General features: G+C 37.9%; 1 protein-coding gene and 1 long non-coding RNA gene across 3 annotated transcripts; one reads left to right on the top strand and one right to left on the bottom strand.

Annotated features, from left to right (window-relative positions):
* Positions 1 to 4,335: 4,335 nt before the first annotated feature.
* Positions 4,336 to 20,761, top strand: LOC111092181. Its single transcript, XR_005355506.1, has 4 exons — positions 4,336 to 4,495; positions 9,425 to 9,541; positions 17,933 to 18,022; positions 19,988 to 20,761. It is a non-coding gene; the product is annotated as an uncharacterized LOC111092181 (long non-coding RNA).
* Positions 12,180 to 22,036, bottom strand: SPINK6 (serine peptidase inhibitor Kazal type 6). 2 transcript variants are annotated; one of them, XM_038530580.1, is made up of 5 exons: positions 21,767 to 22,036; positions 20,061 to 20,083; positions 14,191 to 14,265; positions 13,538 to 13,653; positions 12,180 to 12,398 (listed from the first exon to the last, which is right to left on the bottom strand). In XM_038530580.1, exons 1-5 carry the CDS (start codon positions 21,822 to 21,824, stop codon positions 12,353 to 12,355), a joined length of 318 nt encoding a protein of 105 aa, XP_038386508.1. In that variant the 5' UTR covers positions 21,825 to 22,036; the 3' UTR covers positions 12,180 to 12,352. The 2 variants fall into 2 exon arrangements, with proteins under 2 accessions (XP_038386508.1, XP_038386509.1); XM_038530581.1 differs by lacking the exon at positions 14,191 to 14,265 and having other exon boundaries at positions 12,192 to 12,398.
* Positions 22,037 to 22,628: the final 592 nt, after the last annotated feature.

The raw sequence follows: 22,628 nt of genomic DNA, 5'->3' as shown, positions 1-22,628 counted from the left end.
GAATGAAGCTTCTGCTGTTAATTGTGGTCTGCTGAGGGGAACACAATTAATTGGCTTGGAACTCCTAGATTAGCCACTTGGGGGCCAGGTGATCTAGGGCAGGCCATCTCATCCTATGAGATGTAACACTTTTTTTTTTTTACCTTTTTTTTCCCTAAAGATTTTATTTATTTATTTGAGAGAGAGTGAGAGTGAGAGAGATCACAGAAGGAGAGGGAGAGGGAGAAGCAGACTCGCTGCTGAGCGGAAAGCCCCATGTGAGGCTCAATCCCAGGACCCTGAGATCATGACCTGAGCTGAAAACAGATGCTTAACCGACTGAACCACCCAGGCCCCCCTGTAACACTGTTTTTATGGACAAAACCATCTCTTGTGTAGCATTGTACTGATAATTAGTTAATTTGTAAATAAAAATTCCTTCTAAATTAAAAATGTGATGGGCAGTCACCATCATTAACCATCTTATCATTATAATTATTGTCATCATTAACAACATCATTAACTGCTGACATAACCAGTCTGGTCCAAAATGTCATTTCTCATGTATATAGTACTCATCTGTGAAGAGGAACAGATAGGCCACAGTGACCAAAAGCAGAAGGCTGCTTGATGGCTTCATGGTCAGTGAGGTTTGCAAGGTCTGTAGGGAATGAGTTAGTAGAGTCTACCGCTGTGGAGGTTCCACAGGCTGTATTTATAAGTGGATTCATATGCATGCATCGCAGTATATACATTTGTCAGCCAGCCAGGTTCTCCACTCAATTGTGTAATCTATTTCCCCAGAGATTAGAGACGCCAGAAACCCAAGAGGCTAATTTCATGCCTTTTCCAAACAGTCAGGGATAATGGCCCAAAATGATGTTTAGACAGAATGAAATGATTACATGTAACACACACAGAGTTTGCTCCCATCAGCAGCACATGGTGGTAATTGCAATCAAGTCATTTTATTCTACTTTGCTTATTTTGATCTGCCCCCAGCGAACCTTGGGCCAGAAAGCTTGCGTCTTGGCAATACCCTGTAAGATGATCTGCATAATAGGGGTTCAACACTAATAATGTTTGGTGTCACAGCTACTAGGACCATGAAAATGCTGATGTGAGGAATTTTGAGGTAGAGGAGATCATTAGGCAGACTAAGAACATAAGCCTAATAGTCATTACATTAAAAATTTAGGTATTCAAGGTGATTGTGAATTGGAGGCTATGTCTTTAAACAAATCCTTGCTTTTAGGCACCATGTGTGTGTTGGTTCCTATTCAACATTTTTATTCTAGCAAGTTTTTCACAGGTGGATCTTAGTCATGGTGCATAAATGCCATCTACATTTACCTTCTTTCTCAAATACACAAAGTACTCTTCATATTAGGGCTTTTGTACTCATTGTTTCCTCTGCCTGGAAAAACCTTGGCTGAGAAATCTTTTGCTCTAAAAATGTCAATTCATCTATCATTTGCTAAATGAAGATTTCCCTGACAATTCAAAGTACGCCCATCCCTAATCAGATTGTGTTTGTGCCTTCTTAGTTCTTTCCGATATCTAAAATTTTCTCATTTAATTATTACTTGTACATTTTCTCACCAGATAAATACATAGATGCATACAATCATACACACAAATGCATGGACATACATGTTAAGATATGAGCTCATGGATCTTTCCCACTACTCCACTGTCTCCACATCTCTATGCATAGAACAATGTCTTACACAGAAAAGCATGCAGAATGATTTTGATTTTATAAATGCTAACCAATAAAAATTCCTTCCGTCAATAATAATAATTGAGCACCAATTATTCCAAGTACCAGATGCTGAAAATGCAATGAAAACAAAGATTCATAGAGCTTAAAATCTTCACTCTTTTCTCTGACACTTCTGGGTGGAACCTACTAATTCCTGGAAATTTATTAGATTCTAGAAATTTAAAAATGAGTAAAGAAAGCTCACAGGTAGGAGGAGAAGAAAGTCATTTAATTAATGTTATACACAAATAAGTAGGGAAGCCCAGAGGACAGCACATTTGAGGGGTGTGCGGGGGTCAGGGAGGAAAGGCTGATAAGGGTGGTCAGGACCAGACATCACAGGGATCTGAATCTCCAACTTAAGAAAGTTGGAGGCACATAAAGAGATAACCAGCATTCCAAGAATAAAGATTAATGTGGAAAAAAGAAAACAAATAAGAACTAAGGTATATTCTGAGAAATGGTTACAGACAGGCCTTAAGTTGAAATGAAATGCTGAGCTTTGTCATGAGTCTTATGCTTGGGGTTTACTAAAATCCCTGGATCCATGGGTTTCTAGTTGTCATCAAATTTAGAAATTTGGGGTGACTGGATGACTCAGTTGATTGGGCATCTGCCTTTGGCTGAGGTCACGATCCCAGAGTCCTGGGATCAAGCCCCGACAGCTGAGCAGGGAGCCTAATTCTCCCTCTCCCTCTGCTGCTGCTCTGCCAGCTTGTGTGTTTGTGCTCTTAAATAAATAAATAAATAAATAAATAAATAAATAAATAAATATCGTTTTTAAAGACTTGAAATTTTAATATTACTTTTAAATTTTTTTAAAAATTTTTATTTATTTATGATAGTCATACAGAGAGAGAGAGAGAGGCAAAGATACAGGCAGAGGGAGAAGCAGGCTCCATGCACCGGGAGCCTGATGTGGGATTCAATCCCGGGTCTCCAGGATGCGCCCTGGGCCAAAGGCAGGTGCCAAACCGCTGCACCACCCAGGGATCCCTTAATATTACTTTTAAAAATATGTTTTCCTTCCCTCATCACCCTTCTCCCACACTGCATGAAGTTGTCCTACAATTTACTGATATTCTTTTCAATATGTTTTTTCCTGTATTTTATTTTTGCTCATTTTAAAGCTTGTCTTCAAGCTTGCTAGTCTTTTCTTCTATACTAGCTAATAATCTACTACTAATACTATATGGCATATTTTCCTCAGACATTTCAGTTTTTTCATCTTTATAAATACACTTTGATTCTTTCATCTTCCATCCTTTTTACTGAACATGCTCTTTCTTCTACCTTCTCGAAGAGATAACTGACATAATAGCCTCATCTATCAATTATATTATTTGCATCATTGCTGGATCTCTTTACATGATTGATATTTTTCCAGATTCAGGGTCATGTTTTTCCTATTTCTGTTTTCTATTTTCAGTTTTTCTGCATCCTGTACATTCTCACCTGGTCCTTCTTTAGATGCTATTTATCCTAGAGAATCATTAACTCCTTTTCTGTTGCAAGGAAGACATATGCTATTTACAAGGCAAGTGTAAAGTGGGGTGGGGGTGCAGGACCTAGCAAGAATAGAAGCAGGAAAAGGAGCAAAAAGCAGATTTTTGTGGGGACTTTCAGTTTCCTTGTCTCAAGACTTCATTAAAATCCAACATTTCTTCACTGAAGAGAACAATCAAGGGAATGAGAAGGTAAGCCACTGACTGGTAGAAAATATTTCCAAAGATATACATAACAAAGGACTTACTCAAAATATACCAAAAAAATCTCTTAAAACTCAATGAGAAGAAAATGAACAATTCAATTTAAAAATGGGCAAAAGATCTGAACTTTACCTTACCAAAGGAGATATACAGACAGTCAAGAACTTATGAAAAGATGCTCAACATCATATGTTTTTGGGGAATTGCAAGTTAAAAACAATGTGATGTCACTACACACCTACTAGAATGGCTAAAATCCAAAGCACTGACAATATCAAATGGTAACAAGGATATAGAGCAGTCCCAGAAAGACAAAGAGGAAATTTAAATGTGTATTTTTAAGTAAAAGAAGTCAACCTAATAGACTACTTCAATACTGCAATTTATTCTTATATATATATTTGGTCTTCTGTGGTTCCTGGCTCACAGCTCCTCAAACCCTTGGAATTCCTTAAGCATTGAGGATGCTACAGGTTACCTTTGGTTATGTTAATGAATGACTTTTGGAAAGAATTTAAGGCTTGGGCTGGTTGCCAGAGGAGTCAACCACAAGATTAGTGGTTCAGAATTTTCAGGCCCACTCTCCTGACCTCTGCAGAGGAGAGAGGAGCTAGAGGTTGAATCAGTTCCCAGTGGCCAATGATTTTATCAGTCATGCTTTACAATGAACCCTTCATGAAAAAAACACCACAGGGTAGGGTTTGGAGAGCTTCTGGGTTGGTCAGAAATTCAAGTAACAACCTGGACTTGTGATTGGAACTTCTGTTGTTTTTTTTTTTTTTTTAAAGATTTTATTCATTCATGAGAGAGAGAGAGAGAGAGAGAGAGAGAGAGACAGAGACACGGGCAGAGGGAGAAGCAGGCTCCATGCAGGGAGCCTGATATGAGACTCGATCCCAGGTCTCCAGAATCAGGCCCTGGGCTGAAAGCGGCGCTAAACCACTGAGCCACCTGAGTTGCCCATGACTGGAACTTCTAATCTGTAGCCCTTCAGTCAGAAGCACACGTGACAGCCTGGGCTTGCCATCGGCTCCTGAAATGGGTGAGGGGCCCCTTGACCTGTGGAATCTGATGCTATCTCTGAGTTGAGTATGGGACACCCAGCCGCTGTCCAAGAATTGCTTGATGGTGTTGGGGACATCCCCCCTGCCACACTGAAATCAGAATGCAGAAACTATACAGAGTTATATAACATGTGATTCCAAGTGAATGACATCCTGGAAAAAGTGAAACTATAGAGACGGTGATGTGGGGTCATGGGGTGCAACAGTCAAGAAAGAATTCTTGAGACATTTTATGGTACAAAAAAGTGTTTTTGTTATAGCACGGAGATAGGACCCATGGGCAAAAGGAGCTGCACTGGACTGTGAAGAGAGACTATTGATATACTTTTAAATTTGGGATGGGGGAGGGTAGAAATAACTTAGGTCTCTAAAGGGGTTTCTGCGTGTTAAAGAGGAGTTACAGTGTCCTGGAGGTCTGGCTGTTATTAAGATAAGGCTGCATTTAGTCTCTAGCAAAACATCAACATTAAGGCAGCTGGGAGTTGCTTGAGTCACACTTTGCATGTCTCTGGTATTTATCCCTGGGCTGCAAGTTGTAAGGAAATCTAATTTTGGTTACATTTCTTGTACCTGTGCTCTCCTCATCGACAGTAAAACACAGTAAAAAATGGTGATTGTCACGAGGTTCAGCAGGAGAGAGGGATGAATAGGTAGAGCACAGAGGATTTGGAGGGCTTTGAAACCATTCTGCAGGACATCATAGTAGATGCATGTTGATGCTTTTGTCAAAACCCAGAGCACGTATAACACCAAAAGCAACACTATTTTAAACTAGAGGCTTTGGTTAATAATGATAGGTCAATGTTGATTGTAAGTAATGCACCCCACTATGGGGGTTGTCAATAGGGGAGAAGGAGGGGAGGGTATATTTAAGAATTCTATGTATTTCCTGCTCAATTTTGCTATGAACTTAGTGGAGCTCTATAAACAGTATCTATTAATTTTAAAAAAGAAGATAAGCATATCAGAAACTAAGGACAAAAGTGAAAATTGCAATGAAGCTTTAGTTTATTCTCAGTAAGCCTATGGAATGCACTTCTGAGCTGTTTCCCCAGAACTGGATATTTTCCTCTGAAACTGTTGTTTTTAAAAGCATATCTCCTTATAGGTATGTAATGTATCACTTTACAGTTTGCATGGAGACTTTATATACATTTATTCATTTTTCCTAAATCTGTCAGGTCTTCTTATTATTGCACATGTGATAGTATTGACGCCTAGAAAGTTAGGATTTAACCCACAATTGCTAGGAGGACGTCAAACTCCAAATCCAGTTTCTTCCAAAGGACTCAACATCCCTGGAGAAAATAGATGGACAGTCTATTGCTGGTACAGATGGACCAAGAGCAATGATGTCTAACACAGATACAGTTGATGAGGAGCACGAAGGCTGCCAAGGCTCCCATTGAGATGTCATTTTAGCTGGAGAAGTAAAGAAGGAAATCCACAAAAAAGAATCATTATTCCCTTTGCTATCTTTTTGTTTTAGTCATCTAGCTGGCCTATTTCTATCCCACAGAGCTTCTCTGTTGGTGTGTTTTTGCAGTATTGTATTTTCCCATCTAGGCAGCATGGTACAACACTTTACTTCAAACAGGCCACACAAAGAGTGTATTAGTAAGAGGAGGCAAATCTCTTCCCAGATTCTAGGATTTGAGAAACAAAAAGTAGATGTCCTTAGGAAGATGTGAATGAAGTCATGCAGTGATGTGTTCTTGAGATTCTGCTGGTTTCGCTTACATAAAAGAGTATGAAGGTTGTCAGTAAGACCAAGAAATTAACCTATAATTAATTATGACACTTGTAGGTGGGGCTCAGCACCTCTCGAAATGCTCAGTGTGAAAGCTTTTAATGACGTCTGCTTAAGTCTGTAAAACTGTTTTCAAAGCAACACACATCTAACAAAATTATTACTACAAAATGGGTTCGATATTACTGCGTGAACAATTTTCTGTGTGATGAGAACTTGAGGACTGTATTTATGAAGTCAAATTATTTGTATGAAAAATAAAATAATTCAGGTAACTGCTATTGTTCAACCTCAGAATTGTGTGGTTTCCTCTCCCACTACTTCTTCCTTTTCTCAGTTAATGATCTTACATACTTTTTCAAAACTATGGTATTAACTATGGTCACTATGCTGTACAACAAACCGCCAAAACTTATTCATGTATTCATCTTATAATTAAAATTTGTACCCTTTGGCCAACAGCCTCCTATTCTGCATTCTCTTCCCAGGCTGGCAACCACCATTCTTTCTGGTTCTGCGACTTTGACTTTTTCAGATTCTGCATTATACAGCATTTGTCTTTCTGTGTCTGGCTATTATATTTAGCACAATGTCCACTAGGTTCTTCCTTGCTATTGCAAAAGGTAGGATTTTCTCTCTCTCTCTCTCTCTCTCTCTCTCTCAAGTTCCATTTCCTTATATATATATATATATATATATATATATATATATATATATATATATCTCACACACTCTCTCCCTCTGGCTAAGTAACACTTAGGAGGACATTGGACTGAAGTGGCTGTAATGCCTTGGTAGCCTATGTAGTAATAAGCAAATCCAAGTGAAGCCAAAGTCAATGAGCATGAGTCCGAGGAAATGGAATGTAGGAAAAACTAATTGCAAACAGCCAACTTGGCTTTCCCAAATAAGGCAACTGCTTTAGGTATAGCCAATGAAGGAACTACTTAGCTTTCCTTCCACAGCTTCTGTGTAAAAGCCTTTCCTCTAGCTTCTGTTGGTGGTCCTAACAATTTTAAGTTTAGTGCTGCTTGATTTGAATTGGCATTTACCTGAATAAATGTGTAAATTTTAGTGTGCCTCAGTTTATCCTTTAACAACATCTATAAAATTTTCTTTATTCCTGCCGACAGCCATTTAGGTTGTTTCCATATCTTGGCTATTGTGAATAAGGCTGCAGTGAACATGGGAGCATAGCTATCTCTTTGAGATCTGGATCTTATTTCCTCCAGATACATACCTAAAAATGGAACTGCTGAATCACATGGTAGTTTTGTTTCTAATTTTTTTGAGAAGTCTTTGTACTGTTTTCCACAATGGCTGAACTGATTTGCAATCCCACTGACAATGTATGAAGCTTCTTTTTTCTCCACATCCTTGCCAAAACTTGTTACCTTTCGAATTTTTGATAATAGCCATCCTAACAGGTGTTGAGGCAATATTGCATTGTGGTTTCAATCTGCATTTTCCTAATGCTTAGTGATGTTGAGCATCTTTCCATGTGTTTTTTGGCCATTTGTATGTCTTCTTGGGAAAATATCTGTTCAGTTTCTCTACCCATTCTTTAATCAATTTAAAAGATTTTTGAGTTGCATGAGTTCCTTATATATTTTGGATATTAACCCCTTATCAGATACATGGTTTGCAAGTATCTTCCTCACTCTGTAGGTTCCCTTTTCATTTAGGTGATCATTTCTTTTGCTGTGCAGAAGCTTTTTAGGGTGATGTAATCTCACTTGCTTAGTTTTGCACTTGTTGCTTGTGCTTTTGATGCCCTATCCAGAAAGTCACCGTCAAAGCCAAACTCATGAGATTTTCCCTTAGTTTTCTTCCAGGAGTTTTACAACTCAAGGTTTTATGTTTAAGTCTTTAATCCATTTCAAGTTGGGTTTTGTATATAGGTCTAAGATAAGGGTCCATTTTCATCCTTTTGCATGTGGAGATCCAGCTTTTCCAAAGCCATTTACTGAAAAGACTACTTTTCCTACTTTGTATTCTTGGCACTTTCTCAAAGATTAAATGATCATTTATTTGTGAGTTTATTTCTGGGTTTCTCTATTCTGTTCCATTGGTTCACAGTTAAGCCATTACCACACTGCTTTGAATACTACAGCTTTATAATATGATCTAAAATTAGTATGAGTCATATCTCCAGCTTTGCTCTTCCTTCTCAAGACTTCCTCTATAACTTTAGTTTTTCAGGGTGTTTTGTGGTTCCATATGAATTTTAGGATTTTTTTTTCTATCTCTGTGAAATATATCATTGGAATTTTGATAGAAATTGCATTGAAACTGTAGAATAGTTTAGGTACTATGGACATTTTAACAATATTAATTCTCCCCAGTCTATGAACACAGAATACCTTTCCATTTATTTGTGTCTTCTTTAATTTCTTTCCTTAAGACTTTAACAAGTGAAGAAGAAGGTCATTATATAATGATAAAATATCAAGTCATCAATAGGATGTAACAGTTGTGAATATATATGTACCCAATGTTGGAGCATCTAAATTTATAAAGCAAATATTAATAGAACTGTTGGGAGAAATAGATAACAATGCAATAATAGTAGGGAACTTCAATATCCCACTTCAACAGATGATAAATCATCTAGACATAACATTAAAAAGAAAATATTGAATTTGAACTACATTTTAGGCCAGATGGATGAAGTGGAGCAGAACAATGCATCCAATAGCAGCAGAATGCACATTCTTCTCAAGTGCATACAGAGCATTCTTTAGGATAGATCATTTGTTAGGCCTCAAAACAATTCTTAACAAATTTAAGAAAATTGGAGTCAAATCAATATCTTTTCTGATTACACAGTTATTGATCTGTAAGTTAGTAATAGGAGGACAATTGGAAAACTCACAAATATGTGGAAGTTAAATAATACATTTCCACAAAAAACCCAATGGACAAAGGAGAAATCAAGGGGACATTAAAAAAAAAAAACACTTGAGACAAATGAAAATGGAGACACAATATACCAAAACTTATGGGATTGTGCTTTATGATGTGCATTCTTTTAGTGTACGTGTCTTATCAGATCTAAAGAGTAACTAGTGAGCTAAATGGGGCCATGAAAGGATACCTTTCTCTCTTTGGGTTAGATATAAATCTTCTCACATACGTTCTGCTTATTTTCCTTTAGGTCAAGTTACAGAACTGAAATGCACCCAAACTCTGTAGTCACAGATACCAGCTCTGGGGAAGAAAAGAAGAAAGTCAGAGAAAGATCAAGAAGACTTCATAGAATGCCTCCTTCAGAGTTAGTGGCCTCTTTGAACCAGGTCTTCTCAGACTATGGCTGTAGCCCTTTCACAAAATTAACATCAGTGTTCACACATTAGGAATTATGATAGATACTGTCACCTTCTTTATATGTTATTTTAAGCCTTTGCTAAGTTCATGAATACTTTTAATTCTGATGTCTCTAAATATATAGGACTAATCCCTCCAATTCAACACTTATATCCAAATCACTCAAATAACTATAATTATGTGAAAGGTAGTTTAGGAATATGTGATTAATGTGGTCATCTTGAGTAAATAGAGGCCCTGTAACTTCTTGGCTGTGAGATCGTGGACAAATCATTTATATCTTTCTACCTCAGCCTCCTCTTGCATAAAATGGGGCTGCAACTTCACAAGTATTGCTAAATATAAATGTGATAATATTTGGGTGCTGATCACTGGGAATATGGGTAATCAGTGATATATTGGTAAACCTAATTGTTTGTGGTGAGTTATTTTGGTCTTTTATCTTTGCTACTATTTTCTATGGCTTCCCCCCCCCCCCCGTTGTTCCCTTTGCAATTTTAGAGTGTGAGAGTGGTGTGCATATGTTTATGTATACTACTTCAAGAAAACTTTACATAGACACAGACAAGCCACCAGAAAGGCCCCCCTCACTCAGCCTCATCACTGACACAGCACATCATTTCTGCAGTGAATTTAGTTTAAAAATACCCATAAGAGGTAAACAGATGACTTGGCAAGACTTGGCAGGGAAAGAAAAATGCCTGAGGATAGTGATTATAAATTTGGTATGATCTGGTTTTGACAATGAACCCATGGTCATTTGAAGGTATAAGGATAGATAAGAGTGTTCAGATCAAATGAGTTATTTTCTTATGCTTTGAAGAGAAGAGTACAAACCATGCTTAAAACAGTGTGTTCTGTCCTGACCATCAAAATAGTGAGGAGCATTAACAGAATTATGAATATTTGCTTCTTTTTTTAAAAAAAATATGTATTTATTCATGAGAGAGAGAAGCAGAGACATAGGCAGAGGGAGAAGCAGGCTTCCCGCGTGGAGCCCAATGCAGGACTCGATCCCAGTTGGGATCATGACCTGAGCCGAGAAGGCAGACGTTCAACCACTGAGCCACCCAGGTGCCCCTGAATATTTGCTTCTCTGTGCTTTTAAAAATCATTAAAAAAACATTTTTACTGAAAAACTTTAAACAAACAGCAATATTAAAATACTTTTATAGTGAACCCCTTTAAAACCACCTGCTAGATTGTACCATTACTATTTTACTATGCTAGGTTTGTCATGTATCTGTCCATTAATGCATCTTAGATGCAATTCAAAGTAAATTGCAGACATCAGTAACATTCTCTCTTAAAAAATTCACTATACATATCACATTTAAGACTATACTACATGTAAAAAAGAGACAACACTACATGTTTACATTCTTTTCTTTTGATGTCAAATTTGCAAACTATGGTACACATAAATCTTAAGTATGTATTCACTGAGGTTTGACAAATGTATACATTTCTGAACCCAAATTCCTATATCTTGACCATTATTGTATGTGTGACTTGCCTCTTCTTTCTAAGAAATACAAGATTTCTGGCCTTCTGTGGTTTATTTTTTATGTGCTTCCCTTCCATCTCCAAAGAATAGCTCAGAACTATTAAGAGATAGCAATTTAATTATTTATCCAGTTATGGACCCTGAAATAAGCCTTGAAATCAATGGTAGTCTTAAGAGATAGGTAAGAGATTTGTATGAGGAAAAAAGGGTAGACAGAGTGGCACAAGGTGGCACAAGAGCCATTCCAGGCAGGACAGGACAACGAGGTGGAAATAGATACTCTGTGTGGACAGCTGACAGGACCCTGGCCCAGCTGGAGGGGACGGTTCCAATAGGAGAGAGGAGGAGTGGGCCACATCGAGAGGCAATATGTTCAAAGATGCACAATGACAGTTTCCAAACTCCACAGAATGCCTGTGTGTCTACATTGGAAGTAACTAAATTTTATCAGGGAGTAGAAACTAAAAAGGAAAAGAAAAGCTTAATTTCATTAATGAGCAGTGGGCCTTTTTCTCCAGCAAGGGGAATACTCTTTAAGCATGGAAGAGTACAAATCCCACACTTGAAAGGGTAGAAGGTGTATATTTTCCCTAGCATAACCTAATCTCTCTGGCTCTTTATCTAAATACCAGATGCATCCCCTAGTTTGGTTAGGTCTGACTTAATATACATAAAAGGTACACATAAAAGGTAATATCTATGTGCATAAATGTACCATTCCAAAGAGATGAGAAAACTGTGGTCTAGAGAGGATGAATGTTTTAGTTTTATATAAAGTACTTTTCCTAAAATTAGGAAGGAGTGATATTATGTGACTTATGACTTAAATAATAGGTATTGCAAAATAATTGTAAACCTAATTAATGTATTGTCACATTGTTAAAAATCCTTCATCATCTACATGGCAACTTCAAGAATAAGGGAGGGAAGGGGATTTTCCCAAGATCCCACAGTGACTGCTTGGTTGATTTAGATAAAAAAAACAAACCAGGTCTTTTTATCCAAGTTTATGCCAGGTCAATTATTCCATATTGTATCTGTATGTCTTCTTCATCTCAAAGTAAAAACACAGCAATGATTCTACAGAATTTACTTTATTGACAAGCAAAGCCAGGGAAGTAGGTGTATATTGAACTACCCAAGAGCCAGGCAGTGTAGACAGTATATCTTTATAAATTTAAGGGACCCATTCGAGAAAAACAGAAGTGAGACAAGAAGTGGCTAGAAGTCACCACAAACACTGCAGAAAATTCAGCATTCTCCTTGATGTTTTAGATTGATCTTCCCACCACTTTTCCTATAAAAGAGAAATACACATGTATGCTCAGTGCAACATCATTAGTATTCATGACAAAGGTTGAAAAAAGGTTTAACTATTTAGAGTCCATGCCATCATTTGGTTCTACAGGTATCCACTTTTATGATTTGGCAGAGGGCAACTAAATGTACTTGGAGATGACATCTGGACAAATTACAGAAAACAGGAATCTTAAAACAAATTTCAGAATTTTACCCAGGTTGGACCTTTTGTTTTCAATTGTTCATTCTCTGAGAGTAAACATGTATACAACCAGAAAAGTAAAAGTGAAGGAGAGATAATGGCAAAGGGACTTTAGTGTCATAGTCCTGATAGAAGATATAAGAGACTGAACCTAACATTCAGATATTTGGCACTTTAGCAGGTCATATATTCAGTCCTTCTCAGTAATATGTGTCCATTACATCAAATCTCTTTTTACCCTACTGCCTTTCTTCTGGGAAAATTTGGTGTTAATTAATCAGATATTGTACGTAAGCAAGTAGGCACATATTAGGTGTTGATTCAATATTTATTAATTTTATTCTATGTGTCTGGCCTGTTATTTTTAATAGGCAGCTATATTAAAAATATAAAATTCCTAAAATTTTATAGCAAAGTTGAGAGAAATTAAGACATTCACAGAAGAAACTCTAATACAAGAAAATGAAGACAGTGGTGAGGAGTAAGAGACTTTTACCTGGCTTAAGCAAGGTTTATAATTTCTCTGGTTTTAGAGTAATCAATTAGACTTAAAGATCGATTGATTGAATTTTTTATTGATTATAAGCCAAATCCTTGGAAAGGTCGAAATCTTTGCCTAAAATCTATAGCATCTGTTCTGTTCCTTACAAACATGAAATTCAATATATATTGGTCCTTAATAGAATCTTCCTAGTGTACTATGTAAAGTTTGACTAATCTGCATATAAAGGATAATCTTTTCCACTATTCTTTGTTGAAAGGCTCTTTTTCAACAAAATGAAAAAAAGGAATGAACAGAAAATGGTAACTTAGCAATATATAATTTGATATAAAATAAAATGTCGGAAAGTAATTTGGGTAAAATAATATTTTTATTGATGATAAATTTTCTCTAAGCTTTCTATGTTTCTGATTTTGTTGAGTATGATACTTACACCATCGCCTTACAGAAGGCACATTTATTGCCATATGTCTGGCCATCAGAGCCACAGTGGGGGTTAGATTCCCGAGTGCAGTAGACCTTGGGATCCCGGAACTCACCACAGTCAATCTACCAACATAAGCACGGTGACAGTGACATTAGTGCATCCTGTCGGTGGAACTATCCCTCAGAAGAGAAGCTTTGGACGGCAAGCTTAAACACACACACACACACACACACACACACACACACACACACGAGCACACATGCGCACAATGTAAAACTTTCTGAAATAGAAAATAGCTTTTCCTTGTCTGCTTAACTAGAACTTATTAAATGTAACAGCCTTTTTCTTTGAAACGCAAGAAACCCATTTCTGTGGTTATTGTATTCAGAAGTAAATTAATGATGTATGCAGATCCTTACTCCTTATATAAGGAGTGAGGCAAACACTAAAGGTATGACGTTTTGCTCCAACACTTAATTATTTGGAGAGTTGTTTTTTGACTTTAAATGCTTCTTGCTTTTTCTTTTCTTCCTTCCTTCCTTCCTTCTCTTCCTTCCCTCCTTCCTCTTTTTCTTTTCTTTTTCTTTCCTTTCTTTTCTTTTCTTTTTCCCCCCCACTCTCTCTTGTCAGTGAGAAAAAGAAAAAAGAAAGTCTCTTACATGAGAGAGACGCCTCCTTAAGACTCCTTTCCCTGGCAGTTGGCCCTTTGATCTTGCCATCCAGCCTCTTTTGTCCTTTAGAAAGCAGACATGCAAGAGGCAGTTGGGGAGGGCCTTCACTGTTGAGAGAGTCTAGAACCACCTCCCTCCCCAAGCCCGATTTTCCCCTTCCAGTGCCCCCTGGGAATGAATAGAAAGAATACAAAATTTCAACAATCAAGACCAATACTATCAAATGGTATATGAACAGACTTCCTTAGAACATAGACACACTTCACACTTTCAAATTGTACTGGCCCCTGCTGATACCTGAAGTGAGCCGATCAATCCTGTGAAGAAATTTGTTTTGTACACACCATTAACCAGTTGTGCTAGCTTGGACAAAGTACTCAATATCTAAGCCTCTATTTGCTTAATAGAAACTTGAAAAAAAATAACGGTTTCCACGCTTCATCCCTACCATTGTTCTAAGGATCAAAGGCGATCATATAAGAATCGTGGAAAATCAGCGTAGAATAGTTGAAGTAGACCTGGGCTAGGAGTATGGAAAATAAGCTTCTTATTGCAGGCTTGCTCTAACTGTACCATCAGACTAGATGGTCTCTGAGGACCCTTCCACCTCTATTGACCCTTCCACTCAATAGAGTGGCTAAAAAAAGCTCAGTCCTAGTTCTTCAATTGGATGGGAGAAATAACAACTTTTGCCTAAATGCTTCCTCCTCCACGTCCAGAGGTCCCTCTTCACTTACTGTATGAGAAATTCCAGCATGGTGACTGGGGTCAGAAAAGGACCACTCTCTGAGAGCCGTGAAGGTTGGGGAAGGTAAAGGATGCCTTTGCAGGGACAGCCAGAAATCCCCTCTGTGAAGCAGAGAGCAGGGGGAAACAGGGGAAACAGCAGGCTGGGACTAGAAGGAGGCCATGGCTCTCACAACTTGAGGAGAAGTGGGCTAAGGTTTCTGAATGTCATGTCTTTCTTTCCTTCTCTTTAAAAGATTTTGTTTATTTACTCATGAGAGACAGAGAGAGAGGCAGAGACACAGGCAGAGGGAGAAGCAGGCTCCCTGCGGGGAGCCCAATGCGGGACTCGATCCCAGCACCCTGGGATCACGACCTGAGCCAAAGGTAGACACTCAACCACTGAGCCACCCAGATGCCTCACGTCATGTCTTTCTTGTGTCCAAATCTCCTCTCTCCTATTGTTTGTATTTTAGATTTCTGTACATGGAATCCAAACAACTGGCTTTTCAGTGGAGGTCAAAGCAGGTCTAGGCTAAAGGGGATGGTAGGATTAGTTTTTTTTTTCTCCTTTAAAGTTTCCCCTGTGAGGGATTTAGAAAATCCAGGAGAGCTGAAATTGCCCTCTCCCCCAATCTTTTAAAACCCCCTACTGCTCTGTCATGTTGCAGGATTGTTCTGTAGACACACCTAGGTTTGAATTTTGCTTCTTTCACTGACTAGCTACATTACCTTGTACAAAAACTTCACTGCTCTGAGCTTAAGTTTCTTCATCTTTAACAGGGCTGGCAATGCCTATCTTCTGGGATTATCTTAATAATGAATCCTTTGAAAACACTTTGTCAAAGCTCCAGGTATGTGGAAGATTGCTACTATGCATACTAACAATGTAAATTGTATCACAGTCTACAATTTCTGGAGCCCATTATTTCTTATCCCATTTTTAGTGAATTTCCTGATGTTTTTTTTTTAAATTGGTGTTGGATTTAACAAGCATCTCTATTTATTCCCTCAGTTCAGCTTCCAGAGACCACGTCTGTGCACTTGGGTGCCAATGTTTAGTATCAGTCTGACCCCTTGTGGTTCTTCAAAGAACTGTGCCTTCTAAAATATTCTGGAATAATCTGTGTCTTTTGCTAATGGTGACTACCAGATTATTTAAATTATCTGGAAAATGAGTTTGTACAGTTAATAAATCAACTAAAGAGTCAGGATCATTGATATTTTAGTCTAGCACTTTAGTTCTACAAATAAAGCCAGTGAAAGTTTGCAAACACACAATCACACACACACACACATACACACATACCCCCCCCCCCCCCCCCCCGCCCCACACACACCCTAGAGTGTAGGACTTCATCTATTCTTCTCTTTACTGAAAAATACTAGTTTAGGTGCCCCTAAACTACTGCTTTCATTATAGTCTTTCTTTCTTTCTTTCTTTCTTTCTTTCTTTCTTTCTGTGTCTTTCTTTTCTTTTCTTTCGGAGGGTTGGCTGGAGGGGGGCAGGTCGTGATTGAGTTCTGGGGAGGGATTTCTTATTGATTGTTTCGTTCTTCGGTGGATCGGGTTTCTCTTTTTGTGTTCTTTCTCTTTCTTTTCTTTCTTTCTTTCTTTCTTTCTTTCTTTCTTCTTCTTCTTTCTTCTTCTTTTTCTCTTTCTTTTAAAAGATGTTATTTATTTATTCATGAGACACAGAGAGAGGCAGAGACATAGGCAGAGGGAGAAGCAGGCTCCCTGCGAGGAGCCCAATGTGGGACTCAATCCCTGGAACCCAGGTTCATGCCCTGACCCGAAGGTAGACGTTCAACCACTGAGCCACCCAGGCATCCCATTATAGTATTTCTTTGCTTAAGAAGTAAGGATAGAAAACACTAACATGTATTTGTCCTGAAAATTATGCTGCTCAATATGTATTCACACATATTGAGCAGCATAATGGCTGCTCTGTTGCTGATCAGAAGTAGCATGGAAGGGCATCTGGGTGATTCAGTCAGTTGAGTGTCCAACTCTTGATTTTGGCTCAGGTTATGATCTCACGGTTGTGAGATCGAGCCCCACACTGGGCACCATGCTGGGTGTGGAGCCAGTTTAAGATTATCTCTCCCTCTCCGTCTGCCCTTCTCCTCCAATTAAAAAAAAAAAAGATGAAGTAGCATGAATCCACAGACGCTCACTCAAAGTGGAGTTGGGCATCCTGAGATGCTGATTGCACAGCTTTACTGCTGTTGCTAAACTTGGGTGAGGTAGGTCCTCTTTCTGAAGCCCTGTTTCCCTATCTGTAGTTAAAGTGTAGGTGCTGATTAACACTGCCAGGTTGTATTTAGGTTTCCTATCAGTATCTTAATTATGAGTTAGTACAAGCTCATTAGGAAAAATGAGTAACCCCAAACATATTTTAGCCATGGAACATTGTTTTACTAACTCTACTAAAATTTATCATGCCTTTATCTTAAAATACCAACAAAAATAAACTTATGTATCTTAAAATTATTGTAAAAGACAATGGTTGACAATTATTTATTTTTGAGCAGTTTGTTATATTAATTTCAATCTGGAATACTCATTTAAACAGCACCTTAAGGATATGGTTCCCAAATATCCAGCTTAGTAGGGAAATAAGAAAAATAAAGACAAAGTAGTGAGGGGTTCTGAAAGCAAAATGTATTCTGTTCAAAAACCTATCCTTGTTCTGAGAGCATGTATTTGAAGCATTTTGGTATTACCCTATAATTTCTTTAATGAAGGCTGATGATGGTAAATAGTGGTTTTACTTTTAATTATTATTATTATATTTTTATATTTCTGTTATTTAATGTTTCTACTTGGCAAATTAAAGAATTGGCAGCATAGTAGTCACTTAAATTTATGGGGAAATTTTATGGAACTATGAATTCCCAAAGTTCAGGAACATGCTTTTCGTTTAGTTTGAACCCTCTCTTTGAAAGAATGTGAAACTTTTACAAGTCAGTAATTTAAACTGTTCACTCTAATTTCCCATCAGGTGCTCCATCATGGAGAGACTTCTTGGCATGCGAATATTGGCTTTGGGGTCAGAGAAAACTCTTTCCCTTTTGTCCTGGCTGGATCAGACGTGAGTAGGCATGCTCCCAAGGGTAGTTTCAATTTCTGCCTGTTGTTGGGATTGCCAGCATTCTTCCAGACACACAGAAGAGAAATGTAGCCTTTATGCCATCTCAAAGGTGGCATCATCCCTACCCTTAATATTTGAGCGTAAAAGAGACAGCAGTCTTGGTCAGGCAGGCTTGGTTCATTCCAATTCAGATACCCAAGGCCGGAAGGGGTTCTAGAGATCATGGAATCCATATTTTCATTTTAGAGATGTAGAAACAAAGGCAGTGAGTAGGGAAGATACACCCCTTGGATCATATAGCCAGCAAGGATTCAAACAAGGACTCATTTATACTGTCGCCAGGGTGTGTGGGCACTCTAAAGTAGGTGCTTTCCAGCATCAGGTAATTACCTAGAATGTAGATTCAAAACTCCCCAGTTGTGTGTTATTACTCAGCAAGCCTGGCATAGTGCCTGAGGATCTGCATACTGAGGAAGCATCTCCTGGGATCCTCAGGCAAGCAGAGTCTAAGACTGGGGTCCATCTACAGGAACGAACCAATAAATAGCAGATTTTCAATGAACCCTAGAAACACTAAACATCCAATCTGGAATTCCAAAATGAAAGAAGAAAAGCAGCTTCTGTGTTAATGAGAAAATTGGGGTTAAATTCCATATATATTAAATTTGTATGTAATGGCCTCATCATATTTTACTACTGAATGGGATAAAGAATGTTTTTCTGGATCTTATGTCCTCTCTCTATTTTGATATTTAACATAGGCTGGCTACCATATATATTTAAACATAAGAATAAATAAATTTTAAGATGTATAATTACATATAGCAATACAAACCCATGTGTGTATGCACTAGGACCCAAGTGTATATGTGCATGCATGCGTACACACACACACACACACACACACACAAGCACATATAGCACACTGGCAGTAATCATGAGGCATCATCCATTATAAGATGTATCTCAATTCCTGAGATGCTAAATTTGAGGAATAAAAAGCCTTATGCGAGCAGAAGGTATACTAGGGTTGGAAAATGTTTTTCAGCTACTTTGCCAACTCCAATCAGTTGGCAGTAGTGTCTAGAAACTTCTGATGCCAAGAGTTATTGAGCACAATGAGGCTAACCAAGAACCAAGGCCAAAGTCAAGTGAAAACGTTCAATATAGACACAGGGCCAGGACTGGTAGAACAAATACCACTTGTTTTGTGTTGTCTTTTGATAGAAGAAGAAAACTGGAAAAAGGTGGTAGATTAATTTGGAAAAAAGAATCAACCAAATAAAGAAGATAACTTGTGCCTATTTCAATTGTTAATCCCAACGGTACTTAAGTTTAAGTGAATATTCAGGGCAAGACACTTAACAGCCTCTGTTCTAATAACTCCTTTAGAAGTTGCTAATGATTGATCACTAAGTCATCCTTCTATAATTTGCCAAATGCTCTCACATAGTTTATATAACTTAAATCTAATTCTATGTGAATAATATTATTCCTTTTCTATAGTTGTGGAAATTATGGCTCAGAAAAACTGAGTAACTTGCCCAAGATCACACAGTGAAATCAGTGACTGAGCATTAGTGCTATCACAGATTCATCCTATTTTTTTTAAGATTTTATTATTTATTCATGAGAATACACAGAGAGGAGACAGAGAGAGGCAGAGGCAAGGTGGAGGGAGAAGCAGGCTCCATGCAGGGAGCCCAAGTGGGACTCCATCCGGGGTCTCCAGGGTCACGCCTTGGGATGAAGGCAGGCGCTAAACCACTGAGCCACTCCGGCTGCCCAGATTCATCCTATTTTTATTTATACTTATTTCACTTTAACAAAATCTGAGGATGGGGCATTTAGACTCTTTAAAACTGAAAACAGTATACTCATAGAGATACTGTAATTAAAAAATGATATACTTCTGATTTCTGTATTTGTCCTGCTTGTCCATTGTTTCTGCTCTTTTACCCATAGGCAAACCTCTGGCCAGGGAATACCAACCAAATACCAGCCAGGTCTGAAGAATACGTAAAAAACATACACTGACCTGTCCTCCTTGACTGAAGACACCTGAAAAAAAAAAAGCACAAAATCCAAACAATGTAGTCTCTGAATGTGTGAAAAGCAGGATTTGCAGAATAAAGGTGCCCTCTGTAGAAACTTCAAAAGTGATATAAGGACAGGACCCTGATGGAGAATATTTCTTGGAGGTTGAGGGGAAGTTAGAGGAAATAGTTAAAGGACTTGGGAATTCATATGACAGTCCTGGTTGAGTCACTAATTTACTATGGGAATGACCTACCTATTATCTCTGGCTTCACTGTAGAGAAATTGGGTTGGAAAGTTTCCTCTAACTTTGACCTTCCAGGCTCCAGTGCCTGCAGCCTCTCCCCAAAGTCCTTGTTACAGGCAGCTGGGGAAGGCACTACTTTTGTTGTTTGTTCTTTGATCCCCAAATTACTCTTCTGCCCTTTATACTCAACCAGCTTTAAATATAGACCCAAATATAGACTTGTAAGGACAAACTCATTCTCTTTTCTGCGATATATTTCTCTTGCTACAGCTTTCTAAATTCTTGAAAGAGAAAAAAATGTCCATGAATACAGTTTTGCTTCTCTCTCTTCCATCTTTAGGATTATGTATGTGATTTTAAGTTGTGGCTAATTAGCTCAGTGGTTTAAATCATTCTTTTTTCTTTCTTTTTTTATGATAGTCACAGAGAGAGAGAGAGGCAGAGACATAGGCAGAAGGAGGAGAAGCAGGGTCCAAGCACCGGAAGCCCGACGTGGGATTCGATCCCGGGTCTCCAGGATCGCGCCCTGGGCCAAAGGCAGGTGCCAAACCGCTGCGCCACCCAGGGATCCCAGCTCAGTGGCTTAAAATACAGATACAATAAAAGTCTTAGATTCAGTTCTGGTATGAGCTGTTGAATCTTGATTTCTGGCCATTGCTGTGGAACTCCTAATGCCAACAACACTTCTCACACTGAAACAGCAAAGAATAGAATAATAAAGAAGGAAAGAAATAGGTACAGTGGCCCTGTTTATTCATACAATGCTGTGATAAAAAAATATCAGATTGTACTATAACTATCCTTTCAACAATCTGAATTGATAGAATCTATGACTATTGCTCATTAAAGTAGCCAAAGATATTCCCCTGCTTGAAGAATTAATTCACCACCAGCATAAATGTTTCTGCATTTTAGGATTCCATAACTTTTCTGAAGCATTCTCTGGGCTGCCTTTATCCTCCTTATTTCAATTTCAGTTATTTGAATCTTAATTATAAGAATAATGAGGACAGGAAATTCTTCTTTTGTCTTGGAAACCAAATTACTCGTCCTCCGGACTAGTTCTATGAAACAAACATCTATAATGTTCAGAAGTCATGGATTCAAGTCATAAATTCTACTTCCTACTTACTAGTCTTTTGCCAATTCTCTTAAGTTCTATGTGCCATGTTTTTTTTTTATATGTAGAATATAGATACGAATACTTGACATGTGTATTGAAGATAATGTATAAAAGCCCTCAGTACATTCTTAAAATATAGAATATGCTCAACAAAAAATATTTTTTTATCACTACTATCACCTTTTTCATCATCACAGTCATTATCACCATTATGATCTCAGAATTGGTCTTTAATATCAAAATTGTTAGAATTTGAAATATGGTAGACAAATACTCTTATTCCCAGTTCACTACGAACACTGTATTATAACTTTAAGAAAAAAAAAAAAAAACTCACCTGAGAAAATGCTGAAAAGAGCCAGAGAAAGGAGCAGAAGGACACTCAATGTTTTCATGGTGCCAGTTAGCTCACTCAGATCAAGGCTGCTTTGTCCAGCTCAGGTTCTGTGTCAAGACACTTCCCAGGGCACTAGAACACACACTGAGACATATATATATAGACATGATCAAGGGAGCTGGGATCTCCACCTTCTTTATAAATCATATTCTAAAACCATATGCAAATCTATACAATTTAAGCATTTATTGGGAACTCTTACCAACTTAAAGAAATGCTTCATGCTCTCCAACATTCTTAAAAATTAGAACAATTATGTAAGTTGCACCTTAGATCTTATTAATTGAGGATGTCCTTTCCCAGCTGTAGTCTACGTTTTCCTAACAACCAATATATCCTCCCTAGTCTTCCCTCTAAGGTTTTGCTACATTAAAGGGATGATTCACTGGTGGAGCCCGCTTGATGCCTAGGTCTCTTGCAGACAGGTCCTGCATGTCTGTGGTTCAGATGAGCAACCACAGGGGAATGGAATCTAGGGTGTAACTTGGATTTTCAAAGTCCATGTCATCCAAGGTGTACCCCCCCAAAATAGGTATTCTATGTTGTCACCAGGACTGCATTAGCAAAAGCATTTTCTGGGGGAGGAATCAGCCTGCTAATTTTAAAAATCATCACTGTACTCAAATGCCAGTGATTTTCAATTTTGAAGTCAAAATGAAGAAGGGAGTCTATATATATTTTTTATTTGTAAAAAATTATTTTCATTCATTTATTAATTGGTGGTGATATATGAAAGTATTGAGTCACTATATTGTACATCTGAAACTAATATTACACTAAGTCAACTAACTGGAATTTAAAT

The sequence above is a fragment of the Canis lupus genome, chromosome 2 (assembly GCF_011100685.1).
Source record: "Canis lupus familiaris isolate Mischka breed German Shepherd chromosome 2, alternate assembly UU_Cfam_GSD_1.0, whole genome shotgun sequence".
NCBI classification, from domain to species: Eukaryota; Metazoa; Chordata; class Mammalia; order Carnivora; family Canidae; genus Canis; species Canis lupus.
Note: the sequence above shows the minus strand (reverse complement) of the source record. Positions and strands in the feature narration are given on the sequence as shown.